The sequence below is a fragment of the Labrus bergylta genome, chromosome 16, assembly GCF_963930695.1.
Source record: "Labrus bergylta chromosome 16, fLabBer1.1, whole genome shotgun sequence".
Classification (NCBI taxonomy): domain Eukaryota; kingdom Metazoa; phylum Chordata; class Actinopteri; order Labriformes; family Labridae; genus Labrus; species Labrus bergylta.
Window position 1 is genome coordinate 26442652 of NC_089210.1, and position 21126 is coordinate 26463777.

General features: G+C 38.6%; 1 protein-coding gene across 3 annotated transcripts; it reads left to right on the forward strand.

Moving 5' to 3' along the window:
• Positions 1-1513: 1513 nt before the first annotated feature.
• wipi1 (WD repeat domain, phosphoinositide interacting 1) lies at positions 1514-19719 on the forward strand. 3 transcript variants are annotated; one of them, XM_020644249.3, is made up of 14 exons: positions 1514-1880; positions 5640-5722; positions 6789-6958; positions 8195-8291; positions 10608-10705; positions 14333-14425; positions 14857-14927; positions 15501-15608; positions 15795-15959; positions 16167-16274; positions 16870-17030; positions 17919-18019; positions 18909-18995; positions 19156-19719. In XM_020644249.3, exons 1-13 carry the CDS (start codon positions 1762-1764, stop codon positions 18957-18959), a joined length of 1425 nt encoding a protein of 474 aa, XP_020499905.1. In that variant the 5' UTR covers positions 1514-1761; the 3' UTR covers positions 18960-18995; positions 19156-19719. The 3 variants fall into 3 exon arrangements, with proteins under 3 accessions (XP_020499905.1, XP_020499904.1, XP_020499906.1); XM_020644248.3 differs by having other exon boundaries at positions 18909-19719; XM_020644250.3 differs by having other exon boundaries at positions 1515-1880; positions 6792-6958; positions 18909-19719.
• Positions 19720-21126: the final 1407 nt, after the last annotated feature.

Below are 21126 nucleotides of genomic sequence, written 5' to 3' on the forward strand. Positions count from 1 at the left end.
TTTCTTATTGTTCCTTTTGTAACAACACTTGTATCAAAAAATGTGGGGGTCCAAATGACAAATATGTTCAAAGATATTGATTTGGCTCATTATGATCAACTTTAGCCAGCAGCAACTAAGTTGGCTTTATCACTGCAACATGTCAAACAGGAAAATGTGCTTTAATGTGCATGTGATAAAAGTGCTTGTTTTTGCCAGAAAGACAGAAAGGATCGCTACAGAAATGTGCCTTTTTGTTCAGGGGAAATCCTTTAAAACCAGAAACAGCTGGTTAGCTAATAGCTACATTCCCTCGCAACAAGAGTCACTTTATTTTGCAGAGAACAGATGTAACAACTCGTAGAGTTCTAATGAATAAATCACTGATAATTAAGTGATAAATATTTGTTGAAATTGACAACATGGGTATAGACTTTTGATAGGGTGAGTCTGTTTTAGTGAAAGAGAGATAGGTAGAGTGTGTTGTAAGAACATGTGCCTGTTTTAACATTAAAGTCTTGTTATTTCAAGGCATTACAGAGACCATCAAGCAAGGCAGCAATCTCTGGCTCCTCCTGGTCTCCTCCATCATTTTTTGTCCAAATAGAAAATGCATTAGCCCTGATGGAAAAAGAACACTCACAGTCTTTCTGGCAGTTGCTATGAATGAGATTGATAAAAAAGGATGTTGGTGGCTAATGTAGGGAATAAAGACCTTCAAAATAAGATAAATGCATTTACATAAATAAAAACAGTTGACATGCATATCACCGATTTGCAGAAGTAAACATACAATTGGAACCATTTTTCACCAACAAATTGGCAAGAATAGCCTGTTTATATGAATGACATTTATTATCAGCCTTCAAGCTGTGTTGGATTCCATCAAAGATGAAAATAAGTATCCAAATCAAACTGAGCAATTAAAAATACATGTAAACTAGGTGTAATACACGTATTATATTATTTATTCATTAAAATGTTACATACTTACAAACATTAGCCTACATGTATGCCTATTAATATTATTTTATCAAAGTAAACAGTACTTGCTTCATTACTTTCTTCTCTTCGAAATTTTATTTTTTATTTTTTTATTTAATCTCAAATTATATAGGCTAGGCTTTAACATCCAAGATTATGTAACATGCCATTTATTAACTGTTCATAGGCGAGTTGTTTTATGTTTTACAAGAGATTTAGACTATTTGAGTTAGTGTTTTCAGAATCAGATTCAATTGGATTGTGATTACACTGCCTGTTTCCTGTTTTATGGTCTTCCATTGAACAAATCATGTCCATTTCGTTCGGCCCATACAATTTTGGAAGAAAATAAAACTCCTTCCTGCTCCTTTGATTTTTTTCGACAAATATCCACCACATGAATGGACAGACACAAACAAAGCCCACTCTGCCCTTACAGCCAATTAAAACACAGGAATGACAAGCCGACCAACGAAAATAGAAGCCAGCGACAACATGGTTTCACTACCAACCAATCGTAAGAGGCGAAAATTTGACGTCGTGCTGTCAGCTGTTCTTGTTTTGCTTCTTTTCCCCTTCTTTTCCTCCGGGCTCTCGGTAGCCTAACCGACCACTATAATAACCAAACTGAAACGGAATTTTTAGTTCATTTCTAACACAGAAACCTCCCGGCTCCGTGTCGAGCGCTCCTTTTTCCCACACAACACAAACGGTTCACATTTCTTTCAAATTGGAGCCGTCTTCCGCCGACATCGAGCGAAGAGGTGCAGCCGATCCCAGGCCTCCAATCCAGGACGGATGGAGGATAGGAGGTCGCTGGGAATCGGGATGGAGACCGGAGAGTGTGCTGGTGGGCCTGGTGGGCCGGATGGATCTGGGCTCCCGTTTGGCTGTGCCTCTTTCAACCAAGACTCCACGTAAGGCCGCAAACAGATTCAGATCGTATGAGTCTGAGAGGACTCATTCTGAATGAACTCGAACTTGACAGATCGTAGGCTATGCAGTTAAAAATAGTTAGGCTGCACACAAATAACCCACAGCCTACATTACATTAAGCCTCAGAAATCGAAGGATCACTTGCTGTCACGTTTTTGTCTGTTTTTCTAACACAATAGGTTCGGAAGCAGAACTTTAAACTTTGCACTCTAAAAGTATTTAATTGTAAGTGAAATAGGCTAAATGTGTCATTAAAATGTAATCACCTTTACAAAACTTGAAAATCTATAAGTTTTGCATTGGAATCTAAAACCTTTGGGCTGGATCGTAACTACACTAAACAGGCTACCCTTTTTATTAGGCTCTGTTAGTAATAGCAACATTGTAGTGCATGTGTATTGTTTTAGTATACCGCTGTGTTATTGGAATGGGTAGCTGCTATCTGTTTAGTTAGCTGTCTACCTGTGATCACTTGCTTGTCTTGTAAACATCATGTGCCCACGCTGCCTTTTAGCCTCTATGATGTGTTGCACCTTTCTGAGGAGATCTGTGCAGTATAGGGTCAAAAGGACTTGACCTTGCAGACTCTAAAACTGTTTACAAAAAGTCGGCTATAAGTCAATGCTCTATCAAGCATTGGAACAAGAAAAAATGAAGTGGTAGAATGAGCACCAACACTCAAATGGTAAAAAAAATAATGTGGAAAATATTCGGAACATAAAACATTTTTTTTTCATGCCCAACACGAGATTTTACCGGTTTTTTTTCATCACTCCAGAGAGATCCGTTGTTTTCATATGCAAATGAATGCCCATACCATGGTGCATTGGGATGAGACAGCTAAGCATTGGAGACAACTGAAGTCAAGAAAGTGACTGACATTATCAAAGCTGGCTACAGGCTGATTAGACAATAAAACACAACACACGTTTAATCTAAGCTCATTCAACACAAATACTATGTGGTACATTCACAATATTATGCATGGTAATAGCTTGGGAGGTCAACATTCCTTTGTTAAATGAGTAACTACAGTTAATTAACTTTCCTGCTAGCAGATACAGGCTGACAAACAGTGTGGGTTTTTTTTACCTCTTGTTTGATATTACCAGGACTGAACACTTTGTTTAACCTTCCCTTGTTTTCTGTCACTCAGACGTTTCTTAGGTGTTAAAGCTTAGGTCCTGCCTACAGCATGAACCTTTTTGAATTGCAAACATAACTGTGGTTTGCAAACCCTTTTTTTTTTGGTTCATACATTTTCAAAAAATCAATTTATTTTTTTTGCCATAAAACTGTTTTTACTTAAAGGATTTGCTCTCAAGACCTCATAACATTGATAGGTGTTTGCCAATCCCTCACTCTGGTTGGTATGGTCACCTCTGGACCCAGGAAACTAACATGGTGATGGCCAAATTAAAAAAAAAACTTGAGGCTCGAAAAACACTGCCCATGAACCAATGGCTGATGTCATGGGCTCTACGTATATTTATTAGGCAGTTTTTTGCCTGCGATCCCATGGGTGGGTAAGACTGCAACGTCTAGTATGTATTGCAATAAATAGTTGTCGATTAAAGTCTGCTGAGGTCTGAAAACATGTAGACTCCTTGCTGAAAGTCTGCTCACAGCCTTTTAAGTGCTGTGACAGCACTCCTGCAAACTCTGTGTTTACATTACAAAAGGGGCCACGGAGCTACCAACCCAATGTTTCACAGTAAAATACAAGTGCCCTTCTTTTCTTGAGATATCCAAAACACCATTGGTTTGTGAATGTGCGTACGTGGGTTATCTGCAACACAACAGTTGCTTTATGTTGAGCAAGCACTCAATGCACACTAAACAGCATTTCACACAGACCTACTTACAAAACATTAAAGTGCTGAGTAATCCAAAAGATAAGAGCAGGATATTGGGAAAGAAAGGGTTGTTTGTATTGAGATATATTTTGTACGGTTTTGCCATGTACTTATTTGCCCTCATCTAACACACTCATATTCAGCCAATGTGGTAGCAATTGTTTTCATACAGCAGAAGAATGCACACTTATGATTTTAACACCTTGCCTTGAAATGAATTAAACTTGTCATTGTCAAAGATTCTGAGGATATCAGAAGGAAAGCTTCACATGAAACCCAGTCTGTATGGTGCAGTAAAAATATGCTTTATTTTCTCTGGAGTTCTGCATGTTTTTCTCGTGCTCAGAAACAGGATGAGACAGGACAGGAATGCTCTCATGGTCATGAAAAGAGGCAGAAGTAGCCGTTAAGAAAAGTGCTGGTGTTATCATGAAGGTGTAATTACATGTTTCAATGCTACAGTATTAGATGAATCACGCACATCCTTTGTAAATCTAATAAAATGGGCAGGTATGGTGAAAGTAGGGAAGAAATACAAAGTATGTATGACTGTGAGTGGTGCTGAAAGAATAATGTCACTGTTTGAATATATGCATTTCTTTCTTTTGGTTTGCATCAATTAAGAAATCATCAAACAATGTTTTTGTGTCCAATTGAAACCATATGTCAATAGATGATCAGTCTTTAACCTCCACCCCAATTTTGACTTTCTTATGTGATTGTGTTGATCCCACCTACTGGACAAAAAAGAGACAACATGTTTATTATCATCACACAGTTGTTTCACTTTGTATCATGTTATATCATATCATGTTTCTTCACTGTACATGCTATATCATGACAGTTGATCCTGTTCATTATCATGAGACGCCTCGAGTTTCAAATTTGGCTAGGAATATCTTTGTATGTTTTTTTGTTTTTTTTATGACAGGAAGTGACAACATGTGAACAACAAATTTTCTTCCTCACAAACAGAATTATTAAGAGATGGCAAAGTACACAGTTTTCTTTCTCAAATAGAAGTGGAGAAATGTACAAAAAGAAAGAGTCCTGTGAAAGAAGAATCGAGAAAAACGTTTTTTCCTTAATTTAATCTGAAAATGACAGGCCCTGAAGTGTACTCACATTATAAAAAGTATAACCTTCAAGGACATTTCTACCAGATGTTTCTGCTCAAAGCTGTTTGGCAAACTATTAAACTTCAGTCTTTATAACTGGTACAAATAGATATGTCCTGGAAATAATGAACACTTACTGTGTTTGTGAAGAAGTTTGATGGGGAATTTCCTTTCACAAATCTGAATTCCTTCTCCTAGAAATTAGAAATACTTCTCTTACAAATGAAGAGGTTAATACAATTGTCATAAAAAATGAACTCTGAAAAAAACACAGATATCTCAGAACAATTAACAGTAACAACGGTCTTAGAAAGGAAACAAAGAATATTTTTAAAATGATTTCATCTTCTTGGAGTTATGTGTTGTTTATCAAGATCAAAATTATAGGTCACTTGTTGCAATCTATCCAACTGCATCTTCATGCCAATTAAATATACTCCTTCCGCTGTAAAAGACTGTATATTTTGTTCATGGATCAATGAGATATTTCTTTTTGTCAAACCATTTTAATATGTTGTGGGAGGTTAACCTAACTTCACGTTTATAAATGACAATTTCCCCCACCAGAGGGCACCCAATGGGAAAGAACAGGAAAGTGATGTTGAGAAAGTTAATGCAACCCACCAAATATACATCTTATCATGCCAAGTTTCCCCTTTTTGTCCAGTTAGACCGCAACAAAATTGGACATAGATGCATTCGTACCCTGTTGTTTTATTTTGTATTTTTGCTGATGGTTTATGTTATGTGTGTTTGTGTATTGCAGGTCATTGGCTTTGGGCACAAAGACGGGCTATAAACTGTTTTCTTTGACCATGGTGGAAAAACTGGACTGTATCCATGAGAGTGGTCAGTATGGATTCTTTTATTTCACATCTTCCCTCAGTTTGGGCAAAACTTCCATCCATTTAGTTGGGACTTACATTTCAGTATAACATACTGTGACCTTTTACTAAACTTTTCTTCATTTGCTATTGGGAGCTTAGTGATTGGATATTTAGTGGTCAATTATATCCATGTGTACCTGGTGATTTATGGAGTTCCATTTTTGTAATCATTATAACAAACAGGATGAAACCTTATGCATTTGTGTAAACTGAGCAGCCGTATTCACTCTTCTGTCTCTGAATAACCCATCTGATGAGGATGAGCTACCAGGCAACGTGGATGGAACCAATGGGCAGCTGTCTTGCCTGGGTCCATTTTAAACTTGTCACATCAGCTGCTTTTTTTGGTTAAAAGACCCAATACATATTGTTTTAATATACATGCACATATCATCAACTCATCAACTCAAATCTCATGACAGTCTATACACAGAGCATTAATGTGAGTGTTTGTGGAGTGCGGGATGGGGGTTGGGTTGCTTTAGGAGTCAACCTTAAAAAGAGAAACTATAATTTTCAGCCCCAGAGGTTGCTGCTTAATTGAAATGTAACTACAGAGTTTCCACAGAATGGTTGTTTTCTGTCTGCAGTCTGCGTAGTCATGTCAGTATGACATTAGTTTGACCTGTTGGAAAGAATCTTTGTTCTTTATGGTGCTTTTTGGATTTTTAGATATTCATTTTGTTTTGAAAGACTCAAGGAGACATCTGTCAGTCTTGAACAATGTGTATAGATTGTATTTCTAATTATTAAAATATATTTCACTGTGATGAAACCATGTAGCTAGAAAAACTTCACCAAGTTGTGCTGTTTTCAATAATAAAGTGCCACACATTGTGATGATTCTTCTGACCAGAAACTGAAATGAAAGTCAGGGTTCAAGAGGTTAGAATGTCTGCCGATCTCTTGAGGAGAGGTTTGTGGTAGTTAAATGTCTGTCTCTTGACTGTAAGTGATAGTTTGGTGAAGTCAACATTACAATGACATCTTCTTAATTGCCTTTCTGTCTGCTGGCTGCTCTCCTCTAGCAGAGACTCCAGATGTTTACATTGTGGAGCGTCTGTTCTCCAGCAGTCTGGTTGTTGTGGTGAGTACCAACATGCCACATTGCATGAACATCTACCACTTCAAGAAGGGGACAGAGATCTGCAACTACAGCTACCCCAACAAGATCCTGGCTGTCAAGCTCAACAGACAGGTGAGCTACCGCATTACACAGCCAAAGCCATCATTTATTTCCATGTTCCTGCCTTATTTCTATAACTGACAAAAGTGGATCTTATTCGACATAAGTATATCTGCATTTGTATTTTAGTATATGAGCAAAGATGAGAACTTCGTTTTACCAAACATATAATGAAGAAGACAATGCTTGAGGTCATTTAGAAATAGTTTGTCCAGTAAAAAGTGCTGCGACTCCATAGTTGATACTCTCAGCACTGTCTGTACCAAATTTTCTTGGCACTTGTGGATTATCATAGCAGTCCAAGATTGGTGCACAATCCTATTGCAAACGCCCTTTCATTCCGGCCAAAATGTTGGCCTGCATGCTGGACAATTATCTAAAAATGGACTTTATCCACCTCTAAAATTCTGAATTGTTCAGGTCTACTCGAGAGTAGATATGTGCGTATAATTTTATATATAAGTGTCGTATAAGTGTTTACAACTGTTCAACAATAATAACAAAGATTAAATGTATATTTATGAGGTAACCATAACCAATTGGATTGAAATGTTACTCCTAGTAGGTTAGAGATGTACATTTTTAATTTTTGAAGTATTTCTTGCCTTTTTCCTTTCATGCCTTTATTCGAGGGATAGTGTATAGATCCAGAAATCAGCCAGAGAGAGGGGAATGACATGCGGGAAAAACAGCCTCTGTACATGGGGCAACCCAACTAACCTAGGCCACCAGCGCCCCAAGAGATGTAGAAATGTTTGGGAACATTTTGGTATGAACAAGGGATAAGAAGATTTTGTGTAAAGTGTTGAAGTTAAACATGACTGCAAAGACCACACCCATGGTGATATTTGGATCACACAACAGAGCATTATGTTGTAAAAGAAGAAAAGGAAAACTGTCCAACGTGTATTTAGCCTCACACTTATCTGGCCCATTGGTAACATAACAGTTTAGAGATGAGGAGACTTGTGAATGCTATAGCAAAATCTAAAAATATTTGAAAGGTCAACAACTTCCTGAAAATTAACGTTTAGCATAATTTATATTAGTCAATTTTGAGGGTCTACGATGGAGAGCAATTGTGATGTTTTCCTGACTTAAACATTTCTTTGTTTAGTTTTTTCTTTGCTATACAAAGTAAATGGGAAGGGATGAATTGTGTTTCTCCATTGTGGTTGGACTCTATGCTGTCTCTATGCTGAGGTCACGTTTGAATACGATAACCTGAGGTTCCCCTGTATCTTTCAGAGGCTTGTGGTGTGCCTTGAAGAGTCCATTTATATCCACAACATCAAAGACATGAAGCTTCTCAAAACTCTGCTCAACACTCCTTCCAATCCCTCAGGTAAGACATTAGCAGTAAGAGACTGGAAGAGACTGGGAAGGCGAGTGTGCTCGAGACAAACAAAACACGCAGTTTAGTGTTGTGATAGCTAGCTTAGCTGACTGAAACAACTTCATGAAGAATGATTATGGTTTAAACATTGGTCCTTATGTCAGAGATTTAAGCATAGACCCTTTTGGTTATAATGAAGCTGGAGAAGGAGTTTCTTTGGAAAAGTTATATCAGCAATATTACTACAGTGTCTTTATTTGTATCTGTTGAATATGCCTTTGACAAGAAAAACACAACATCAAAACAGCTCCTTTGCATCTCCTTTGCAGATTTGTGTCTGACTTCTATAAATTGACTATACAGCAAAGCATGGTAACATGGAAAGAGTTGTTCTATATGGCTTGTGGAGAAAGGGTGAGCATTAGGTCTGGCTGTTAAGAAAAGGGAAAGAGTATATAGATATCAGAAGAGTGGAAGCTGGCTGGCCTAATGATAATAACCCGAGGTACAGACTGCTGGAGGCAAGCAAATATTTAACCCACTAAGGTAACAAAAACCTGCTTTCATACACATTTCTGTTTAGAGACACAATAGAGTGTCCTCCACCTCAAAACAATTTATAGAAAACAATCCATCTGCTGGTTCCATGGATGGCCAGTTCATGGCCCCGAGCACAGACAATCACACGCAGACTGCTGCAGTTTATTGTGCATGGGTTAAGGTACAGCCAGGTATAGTAGGCAGGGAGGCAAACATGTTATTGATATAAGCTATGTAGGTAAGAAGGCTGGTCTAGATAAGTATGAAATAAAAACAATATGGACTGAAAGTGATTGGTGAAATGGAGACAGGGCGGGGCAGGTAAGGGCATTACATGATGGGCTGATTAGAACAGGGAACAGGTGTGTACAGTAAATGGAGAAGGAGGTAAAGTCAGAGGGCAACTGGTGCACAGATAGAGAACGGCCTTTGGAAGTTGGTCTTCGACAGGTGTAGAGAAACACAGAGAGGAGACAGACTGTGACACAAACATCCTAATGAATGCAGTAGTTATCTGCTGGATTTGGGGATTGTGTTGCTAAAAAGTTAACTATATGGGACAGCAGGTGCTCAATTCGCAGAGACTCAGGTTAAGAAATGGAGGGTCGCCGGTTCAAGTCCCAGTCGGGACCAAAAGTGGTCTGATTACTGAAGAAGTGCCAGTTCACTTTCGTACACTGTGAAGGTTCCCTCGAGCAAGGCACAACCCCCAAAACTGCTCGTGGTGCCCCCTCTGTGCAGCCCTCTCACTTTTGACATCTCTCCATTCATCAGTGTCCATAAAATCCTGTTTGTGCATGTGTGTGATGTTTCTCAATAACACAATGTAAAACCAAAGATTTCTCCTCAGAAATGAATGACGTTATTAACATTTTTAAAAATTGAAAATTGGAAAAAAAAAAAAAAAAAACTCAACAAACTAAAATGTGATGTCAGTGTTCGTTCACAGTCTGTGACTGCTCTGCTCGATGAATCAGTGGTGTTACAAACACTGCAGAAGGCTGCAGCAACTCAACTGGGTCGAACACTCCATCTGTCACCTCCCCCAGCTTGGGGATCTGCCCCCATGTGCTGGACTTGATGGGCTGTTTCCCCTGGTTGGCCACAGTATGAGAATTGATGCTGAGGTTTCAGTGTGTCATCAAATACAGAGAAAACTGGGAGAAACATTTGGGACTTGGATCACTATTGGAACACTTGCAGAGAGGTTACCTGTGAGGTACTGGTGTCACAAAGGCACAATGGACTTATTTGGATCCACGTAGATCTTAAAAATGTGATCGACTGACTGAGCACTTGTGTTGTTATCAGTTTCTTCATAACATGTAGGCGAGCCTTCTTTACTCTGGACAGAAAGCCCTGTAATTAGACATAGAAAGTTGTGTTTTGGAACAGTCAGTTGTGCCCGTCTCTCTTCGTCCCTCTTAAACATACAAGCTTTGAACTTCTCAGTTTCTTCTGTTTGTGTTTTTTTCCTGACTGGAGTCTTGTCCCCCCGTTTCCAATGTCCATGTTATTCATTTTGCTCTTTCTCAGATGTGTTGGTACTTGTGCAGGGCCAATGTACTGTATAGTAATGTCTAGCTAATGTAGCAACTAGCTACATCAGTGATAGTCTCAGTTTTCAGACAGCGCTTGCAAATGATTGCCTTTGCTCTAAAGTATACATTTTTATTTTGCACCCAGTGATAACATACCTGTTTTTAGCAGTGCTTAGGTTAGTATCTAAAACACTTTTCAGGTGGTAGTTGACATTTACGTTTTCCCCAATTCCCACTCTTTCAGGTCTTTGTGCTCTTTCTATCAACCATTCCAGCTCGTACCTGTCATACCCCGGCAGCGCCACTATTGGGGAGATCATAGTGTATGATGCTAACCATTTGGTAAGAGACTTATCATACCGTACAGAAATACTAACATAGCTTGTTAAAACATGTTGTTAAATAAAGGTAAACTTTTTTTAATATTACAAATGGTTTAACTTAAAATATAATTTAACACATATTTTGTATGACTTGTTTATTTTATTACAGATGACTTCATTTGATTAAGTTTTAACCAACATTTATATGCACTTTCATGTTACATTAACTGACATATATTTTAATTTTAAATAGTTGAACACTGTATAAGCTTGAATATTTGAGGAACAGTAATTTTTCTGAAAATGTTTTATCTGAGGTTATCTTCTCCTCTTTCTGTGTTTTTATAAATGTTTATCAGTGTAACGGTGTTTGTCCTGATATCACTTTCCCTGGTGTCTGTTTGTAAAATCACTTGGACTTCTAGATATTTATCTTGTGACTTGAATCTTTTATATTGGTAAATTTGTTTATTTTTTTGTATGTACGTATTTTAGCAACCTGAGGGATGGCAGAAGAGCTCACAATAAAATAGGAGACACCAGACCAATCAAATCATTACCATGAAGTGTCTTTAATGTGAATTTGGGGGAAAAGGGATTGAGATATAATTTAAACTGAGATGTATTCCTACCAGGGTCTCTAGCTGTATCCTATCAGTTCAAGGCTTTTCACTGTCCTGTGGGCAAAGCAGAGAGGGAGAGCAATGATCTTTTTGTTTAGTCCTGAGTGTTTGTTCAGAAAGTCAGCCTCCCAGTTTCTTGGTGGTTATCAGCTTGACACTTTTTAATCCTGCTGCACGAGCCTCTGTTGTCCTCACCATGCTGCTTGGTGGTTAAATAAACTGTGCTCCGATTAGTTGATGGGCCCAATGCCATGTGCCCAGAGGCTGCAGCAACTCAACTGGGTCGAACACTCCGTCTGTCACCTCCCCCAGCTTGGGGATCTGCCCCCATGTGCTGGACTTGATGGGCTGTTTCCCCTGGTTGGCCACAGTATGAGAATTGATGCTGAGGTTTCAGTGTGTCATCAAATACAGAGAAAACTGGGAGAAACATTTGGGACTTGGATCACTGTTGGAACACTTGCAGAGAGGTTACCTGTGAGGTACTGGTGTCACAAAGGCACAATGGACTTATTTGGACCCACGTAGATCTTAAATATGTGATCGACTGACTGAGCACTTGTGTTGTTATCAGTTTCTTCATAACAGACAGAAAGCCCTGTAATTAGACATAGAAAGTTGTGTTTTGGAACAGTCAGTTGTGCCCGTCTCTCTTCGTCCCTCTTAAACATACAAGCTTTGAACTTCTCAGTTTCTTCTGTTTGTTCTTCAGGAGTCTTGTCCCCCCGTTTCCAAGTGAAACTATATGTTATTCATTTTGCTCAGATTTAGTTGAGTTCTGGTGTCTTCTTACCTGAAGATGTCAACTGATTTCTGCCCCACGCTGGCTTTTGCGAGAACTCAGCTGGAAAGAAAAACAGCTTCCTCCATTCTGTGTTGCTTCATGCAGCACAGCAAGGGTTAGCGAGCAAAAGTCCAGCATGATCAAATCCCCTCCTGCTCTTCTTTACTAACTCAGATAAAGAGCGTATATTGACGTACCTGCAGAGACAGGGACAGACAAAATAAATATTAAGACACACGTATACATTCTGACTTCATCAGTTTCTTGTCAGCACATCAGTATCTCAACCAACACAGATCAACCAAATAATGAGCATTAAAAACGTCTCCAGGCAGAAGTGTTTGCATTCAAATGTGCCTAACTTTATTCACAAGGAGATAGCTTGAATTTGTTTTTCGGAAATGTAACGTTGCTTAGACCCATACCAAACACAATACTGATGTGACAAGAAGAAGTTGTCCCAGTGGAATCACCCATTAGTTTGTGGCCTAACTTTTTTAAAGCCTCAAGACATAGAGGAGTGAGTGGTTAGCAAACACTAAGTTATCAGGTTATACTAGCACTAGCTAGTTAGTAATGTGCATCTTTTTTTCACACTAACTGTGATGTATTAATGGATATGCTAATTTTGGCTTGCAGTCTAAAAACTTGACATAATTACTGAAACAATGAACAGCAATCTTTTGTACTAGAAGAGTTCCTTCTAGTACAAAAGATCTCTTGAGAATACCTTTTCAGGTCACAGTTATAGCACCTTGTCAGTAACAAGTCACCAAGGCCTTAAACAAACCATACTCTATATTCTCAGCTCTAAATGGGACCATAATTCACAAAATAAACACCATATGCATGTCATAAGAGTTGACACCAGCATTTGAGACAATAAACTCTTAGGAAGAAGGTCATCAATTTTTCATCTTCTCTTATACAATCTATTTTTGCTGTATTCTTCCAAATGACCACTGAACATGGCACCACATGCAGAAGCATTGTTTATTGATGTAGTTGGGCAAAGATGGCTAAATTGTATACCTTCCTAACTCAAGAAGAAGAACACATACTTGGTTTAAAAAGTCTTTGGTACGGGCGCCAGTTAGCTTAGTGCGCTCGCCCCATGTTCTGAGGCTATAGTCCTCCTGCTCACTTCCTCTTTTTTCTTCGGTTTTGATACATCTTTTACACATTTTTTTGTAATGTTGTGTCAGCCATGTGTGACAAGCCCTGATTTACATGCCTTGTCTTTGTGTTATTGTACCCTACATTAAGGTTAAAATGGACCCTGATGTTTAAAGGCAGCACAATGATGCAAAATACAAATAAAAAACACAAGTTCCCCTAAATGCGAGCTAGCTAGTCCGTTTCAAATTGCCAGGAGTAGAAAGTACAGATGTTGGGTAAAAAAATATTCAGAGTAAAAACTCGACAGCAGATACCAATAACACTTACTTTGTTACTTCCTGTCTCTGAGGTCAGGTAAATAGAATGAAGCACACCTGCATTGACTTTTCACAGCTCCCTAAAGCTGCAAAGCTAGCGCAGTCATCTAAAAGATGAGCTGCAGGATATTTCTATACCTAATTAAGCACAATTAGGCATAATATTCAGCTATATTAACTCTATATGGGACTGGAGATGGCAAGGCACAGCGCTCGTGATTGGGTGAAAAGACAGACAGGTGCTGATAAAAGATGAACAGCAAAGAATCTTGGAGTGCCAAGTAATTTAGAGTCGCCCCCTCTCAACCGGAAGGTCGAGGGTTCGATCCCCAGCTGGGCAACATGTCCAGTGTGTCCTTGGGCAAGACACTTAACCCTGAATTGCTCCCGCTGCTTCGGTGGTGGTGTATGAATGGCATTAGTTACTTCTGATGATACTACATAGCGATCACTACCATCAGTGTGTGAAAGGGTGTGAATGGGTGGGTGTAAAAGCGCTTTGAGTAGTCGGGAGACTAGAAAAGCACTATACAAGCTCAAGTCCATTTACATTGATGAACTTTTCAAGCTGGCATACACTGAGCAAAACGTGGATTGCCCTTTATTTTCAGAGAGAAGAACAATCTGAACAATTCAGGATTCAAGATGAATACCTTAATAACATCCTAATAACATGTAACACATAAGTGTAAACATCCTAAGAAAACTTCAAATTACTATATTTCATACCAGTACAAAATTGATAACAGAGTGAAATAACACCCTTTCCTCCTGTCTGTTGTGTCTTTCTTGTGTGGGATCAGAACACAGTGACAATGATTCCAGCCCATGACAGTCCTCTGGCAGCTCTCAACTTCAACGCCTCGGCCACCAAACTTGCCAGTGCCTCAGAGAGGGTGAGAACGACCTTTCACTTTAATTCATGATAAAGGAGTAAAGAGCCATTGCTTAATTTCTGCTACATTTTCTATATGATGTCAAGTTCTCCATAGTATGAATATAATTGCTTTTTAGACTTCCTATCTTCAAGATGTATTGTGCCCTTGGGCCTTAATATTCAAACTTTTCAAATTAAATAAGGAAAATACCTGGACCTTATGTTCCTGCAGACCATCTTATTTGAACACTTTTCCTCTGGCTTTATCCTGGAGCCAAAATGAAGACATTTGTAGGTTATAAGCCAGTTACTGAGTTTATGTTAGTTCTTCCATTGTTTCTTCTAAGTATTAGTATTCTTGGATACAAGAGTATTCGGGTTGCTGGCACTGATTCTCTGTGAGAAAACGTGTAGCTTTTCTAAATGTTTGTAAAATTATCTTTCTTACAGGGCACTGTTATCCGGGTGTTTTCAATTCCTGAGGGCCAGCGTCTGTTTGAGTTCCGCCGTGGCATGAAGAGGTCAGAGTACTAACATATCGTAGAAAATCTGCCCTCTACAAGAGAGATATAGAGTCAATTTGAAGTAGGGGGTTACTGAGGTAAATCAATTAGACTGGACATGCATTGTCTTGAGAGTTTGCATGACATCTGGCCCTTAAGTGAATTCTAACCCTAACCCCTAACCCTAACCCTAACCCAAAAGTAAAAGACAAACCTCTCTAAATAACCTGGCTCATGATTTGGAATACATAGAGTCATTCTACTGTTCGAGGGCTGCATTGTAGGCACATTTCAATGCATACACTTCTGCCTGGAGACTTTTTTAATGCTGATGATTGGTTTGTGTTCAAAGGCACATGATCTGTGTTGGTTGAGAAACTTAAAAAAAAAAACTTTATTTAACCAGGTAAATAACCCATTGGGATCAGGATCACTTTCACAAGGGTGACCTGGCCAAGAGGGCAGCAGCACATGTCATAAAAAGCATTACATGATAAAGAGACAGTTTACAAACAATAAGTTACTGATGTGCTGAAGTCAGAATGTATATGTGTGTCTTAATATTTATTTTGTCTGTCCCTGTCTCTGCAGGTACGTCAATATACGCTCTTTATCCTTCAGCCCTGATGGCCAGTTCCTCTGTGCATCCAGCAACACAGAAACAGTACATATCTTCAAACTGGAGCAAATTGGACCCAGGTATGAAAACAAACTAACAAGTGATTTTAATAAAGTGGCAAGAAACTGTGGCCCTGGATCCAATTTGGTGTTATGTTGAAATAGTTTGACAATGAATTTCAACTTGCCTTGTATTTTTGTAGGCCTTGGTACTAAAGTAAAAGTAATAAGCTTCTGTTAGAGGTAATTGTTATATCTTGTGTGCAGTGAAGAGGACGAGGCTGCGACCTGGACAGCCTACGTTGGGAAGATGTTCTCAGCAGCCAGCAGCTACTTCCCTGCTCAAGTATCCGGCATGATGAGCCAGGACCGAGCCTTTGCCACTGTTCACCTCCTCACATCCTGCCAGAAGAACGTTTGCACCCTTGCTATGTGAGCTTCTCTTTAAGTCTTATGAACAGAAGATGCACCTTCACATTGCATTGTTAAAGTGTTAACTTTAACTGAACAGTTTTTATTTATTGATTCTTTAAAGGAGAATGTTATTTTAATAGTCAAACACTCTGTTGGATGTAAGTAAATTAATTGATAGAAATGTATTTAAAACAGTATAAATATATACAAAATCTGATGTTTTAGAATCCAGAAGCTTCTGCGGCTGCTAGTGGCAACAGCTGATGGACAGCTGTTCATCTATAATGTGGATCCACTGGATGGAGGCGAGTGCGTGTTGGCGCACAAACACAGGTTAGGCTACAACTCATTTTACAGGATTGGGGTGGACCACTTCAACTCTGAGTCTGCAGAATGCATGCTTCCATGTGCTTCCCATAGTCTCCAAAACTAGTATTGGAAGGTCAACTATAAATTACATTGCTCTTTCCAGTCGAATAGTCTTCCAGTTTCTATCTTGGAGGCAGAGACCCGCTCTACTTGTAAGAGCAGTTTTATAATACTCCTTCAACATTGACTTCATATTGCTAAGGTTTATGTAATATTGTTTTGATCAATGTAAATAATTTCCATAGAGTGTGGTGGAACTGAACAGGAAATGAACAGGAGGAACTGGTGATTGGACATCCACTACTGTGATTTACAGATGACCCACTATACCTACTGACTCACAGGGTTGACACTGACTTCACCAGTGTGGTTGCAAATGGATAGAATTTGTCTACAACATCCATATCCAGATATAGATGGCTCATTACTCAGTGTAATGGTGTGCTATGTTGTCTGTAATACTGAATCAAAAAGCTGTTAAGTGCTATGCGAGCTATGGGAAATCTTCAAGTCAAGGGTCAAGTTAATTTCATACATTATTGCTTTCTTCTCTCTCTAGGCTTTTTGGCGATGATGATGATGATGATGACGATAATGATGACCACAATGAAGGAACAGGGATAGAAGGGTCAGAGGTCACAGTGCCAACACAGGCCTTTCCGTCCTACGCTGCGACTGCTGCCTTACCTGCCTCTGGTCCTGTCACCGCTACCCTCACTGGTTAGTGTTTGCTGATAAATACACATTGTATCAGGATGGGTTTGACTTTACTGTTGATACAGTAAACTCAAACAAAGCTGCTGAAATAACTTTTGGTAAATGGTAAATGGACTTGAGCTTATAAAGCGCTTTTCTAGTCTTCTGACTACTCAAAGCGCTTTTACACCGCAGGTCACACCCACCCATTCATACCCATTCACACACTGATGGTAGTGATCGCTATGTAGTATCATCAGAAGTAACTAATCCATTTATACACCACCACTATAGCAGCGGGAGCAATTCAGGGTTAAGTGTCTTGCCCAAGGACACAACAGACATGTTGCTCAGCTGGGGATCGAACCCTGCTGTCTAATCAGAAGCTAAACAACCTTTAGAAAGTCTTAGTTATGATGTTTTGATGACAAAGCCAGTTATGAGTGATGGCTTTGTTTTAGGAGAACTACTTCATTTTCTAAGAAAAATATGGAGAGAGTTATTGTTTAACTAGTCAATTGAGGTCTTCATTGCCAACAAGTGGATCCTACACTATAACTGCTTACTCACTTATTGTTTTTTCTTTGAGGGAGTTTCTTCAAATCTGTCACGGACATCCACGTTGAACTTCCGTCTTGAAATAAGTCTCTTAAGTGTTTACATTTATGTAATTGGATCTGAGTAGATTACATTTTATATTAAACTCACTTACTTTATAAATTCCGGAGGGGAATTTCAGGTTTTACTCTCTCTTATCGAGACACATGCTACTCATATACGTAGTCCCAAAATAAACACATCCACAAATGGGTCCTAAAGACATCCACAAACGGACAGATGTCAAAGTGAGGGGGATTTTAAGCTTTGCCTGTGTCATTTGGAGTTCAGATCCCTTCTCCTCTTTCTACCCAGGGTACTCTGAAGATGGTGGGGCAAAGAAAGGTGAAGTCATTCCAGAACACGAGTTTGCTGCTGGACCTGTGTGTCTGGACGACGAGAACGAGTTTCCTCCTGTGAGCACCCAGAAATGCTAACTGTCAGCTATAGCTACTAGCTAGCTCGTCTTGGTTATTGTAGGCAAGACAGAGCATTCATGCAAACAGAAAGACTGAGTTTGCAAACAAACTGACTCTTCGGCGAGGTTCATTGAAATGACTAGCTCACTTTACCCAGCATCACATTGGTTTGCAAGTATCAAAAACTAGCAAAATCGTTAGACTAATGACTCATCATCACCATTCCATGTCTGAAAAGTGAAATATTAGGCATTAGTGAAGCAGCTATATGATGTGGCCCTTATGTAGCAGGATGATAATTATCCATCTGCAGAAAGGAAAACATAGATCATATAGACTTCCTCTTTATTAGCAATGTTTAGTTCCCAACTACATAGCTATGTTGCTATATGGATTGTGGGGAAAACTGTGAATATCTGGATAATATTACAGGTGTGCCTTAAATTACATGGAAATTCTGGTAGTTTTAAACTATGGTCTTACTACTTGTTTAGCCATTCTGCCCACATGTTATGCTAATTTAACCATGTGTTTAGATTAACAAAATTCATCAAGAGGGGTTTCAAGGGAAAGTAGCCCACCTTCTTTCACAGTTTACTTCATTAACTTTTATTGTCACCAACCAATAGTAACAGAGAAATGAAACCCTAGATTAGCTAGCGTTAGCATTATATTAAGTACTTGTTTTTTCCTTCCAGGAAACTTTGCTTTTTGTCTACACAGATCCAAACACACACATATTCTAATAAATGTCCTGAATGGTTGTGCTTGCTTTGAATGGTTGTACCTTTTTCTCCCAATTATCTTTGTACCAGAAATGTTGACATGAGCTGCTTTTGAAAATTCGGTGGACAAATCTAACGGGTCTGTTCGTGTGTTTTGGTAGATTAATTGGTGCCGCGATGGGACTGGAGATGGCAAGGCGCGGCGCTCGTGATTGGGTGAAAAGACAGATGGACTAAGAGACAGACAGGTGCTGATAAATGAGATGAACAGCAAAAAAAAAAAAAAAAGTTTCCTAAAGTATCTTGGAGTGCCAAGTAATTTATTAATTTAGAAAGAAAATACATTGATGAACTTTCAAGTTGGCATGGGATACACTGAGCAAAACATGGATTGCCCTTTATTTTCAGAGAGAAGAACAATCTGAACAATCCTCAAGATGAATAATGACAGTGTTTAAAGGTACATTTCTGATTTTGTCAAAGCACCAGCAGTACATCTGAATCTCCCCTGATCTAACTGTTGAGTTTAAAAATATCAAATGAACTGTTAGGACATTTCAGAACATGTACAGTTGGCTGCTAAAAATAAATGAGGGAGTTTATCTTTAAGCTTGGTCAAAGTGCATGCTGGAGCAGAAACATAACCACAATATTTATAGCTTTATTACTTGAAACATATTTTATATGAGTTGCATTGTCATAGCAACATTTGATTTCTCTCAGCATTAATAACTTAGTTTACATACAAAAAAAAATGGGAAGTCTTTTGTATTTAACTGTATTGTCATGTTTTACATGTTGTGTGTATGCCTCATGGATATATTTCATATGTATGTAGTGTATTATATTGTGCCCATTATGATTTGTAGTTAAATATTTTGCTAATAGCACAAGACCAAAACAAATGAAAGAAAATAAACTAATACTGTGGATTAAGAGTGAACCTATGCAAAATACAGATTTTGACTTGTTTCTTTTGCTGCCGTTCTTCTTGACTTACACCTACATTCATTGATGTCATTGGTCACAGGTGTTTATGGTTACATAAATGAGGTCGGTCAAAGGTGAAACATTTCATAACTTTTACAGCCACTGAGAGATTTTCTCGAATGCTAAATGTTCCATAGGTGTTTGGCTTTCAGTACAAAGTGATCAATAAATATTTTAACAATCTAGGCTGTTAATTTGTATACAAACCACTTTTGCGAGCTAAAAATGACAAAAATATGAACAAGCAAACATCACAAAAAATCTATCCATGCACAGAGATTCATTATTTGTCATTGGGATTTTTTATTAGAAACCATCCATCCATGCATTTCATGTCTTGACCTTATGTTCTGGAAGGCTAGAGCCGTTCATAACTGACATAACAAGACCACTGAAAGTCGTACTCTAAAAACAATGCTAACCAGAGGGAAAACAATTGCTATTATTAGGTGATTATATTCTGCACTTATTTTTGCAGCTTGATGCAAATTTAGTTAGAAACCTACATTCTCAAGTAAATGACTTTCATAAAGAATAGTTTACATTGTTTTACATCTTTAAATCTTGTGCAGACAGCCATCCCCCTCAGTGGTGATGCTCTTCCACAAGTGACTGGAGACAATGTTGAAAGTATTGTGCATCATATTCACATATGGAGCATTCTCCTTGTTCACCCATGCTCAGACAAATCATTATCAACCCACAGCTTCTTGGTTGATCATCAAATGAAAGGAAAATGGACAGTTTAGCCATTGGCTATTCTCTTGGTTAAAGTTGTACATTAGATACCCATTAATTTACTGTCAAACATCAGCCAATGTTGGCATTTAACCTCTTACTAGCAGACATGACTTCATGATCTATTAAAGGAGTTGGCTAACATAGTTTTGAAATTAAATGAGGGTTTCCTAATTCCTAACACTATCTGAAAGTTATTAGGTTAGAAATGGTTGGATACTAACAGTTGTCTCACAGTGTTGTGAAATGTGCTCTTGACTTTAGATAGCCTGATCTCTCTGAAGATTTTCTCCAGTAAAGATAGTCAATTATTTAGAAAAGGCTTTTGGACAAATTTTGTGATGACATCAAATCTGAATCAGCATTACATAGATAGATGGATGGGCACTTTATTAATCCTTTGCAGGAAACACAGCAGCGACTGCCATCACAGTCCATCACAATTGGTACCATACAGCATGTTGTGTAAGTAAGAAAAACCTGTATGCAACTTGATATATCTTTGAGGCCCACATCAATGTGACACTATCAGCTAACCACTACATCTTTTGGAACCAATGAATGGGCAAGACTAACCTACCCTCTTTAAAGTGAAGACAAAATTATTTTTTTTGAAACTACATGGTATTAAAAGCATGAGGGGAAGTTGTT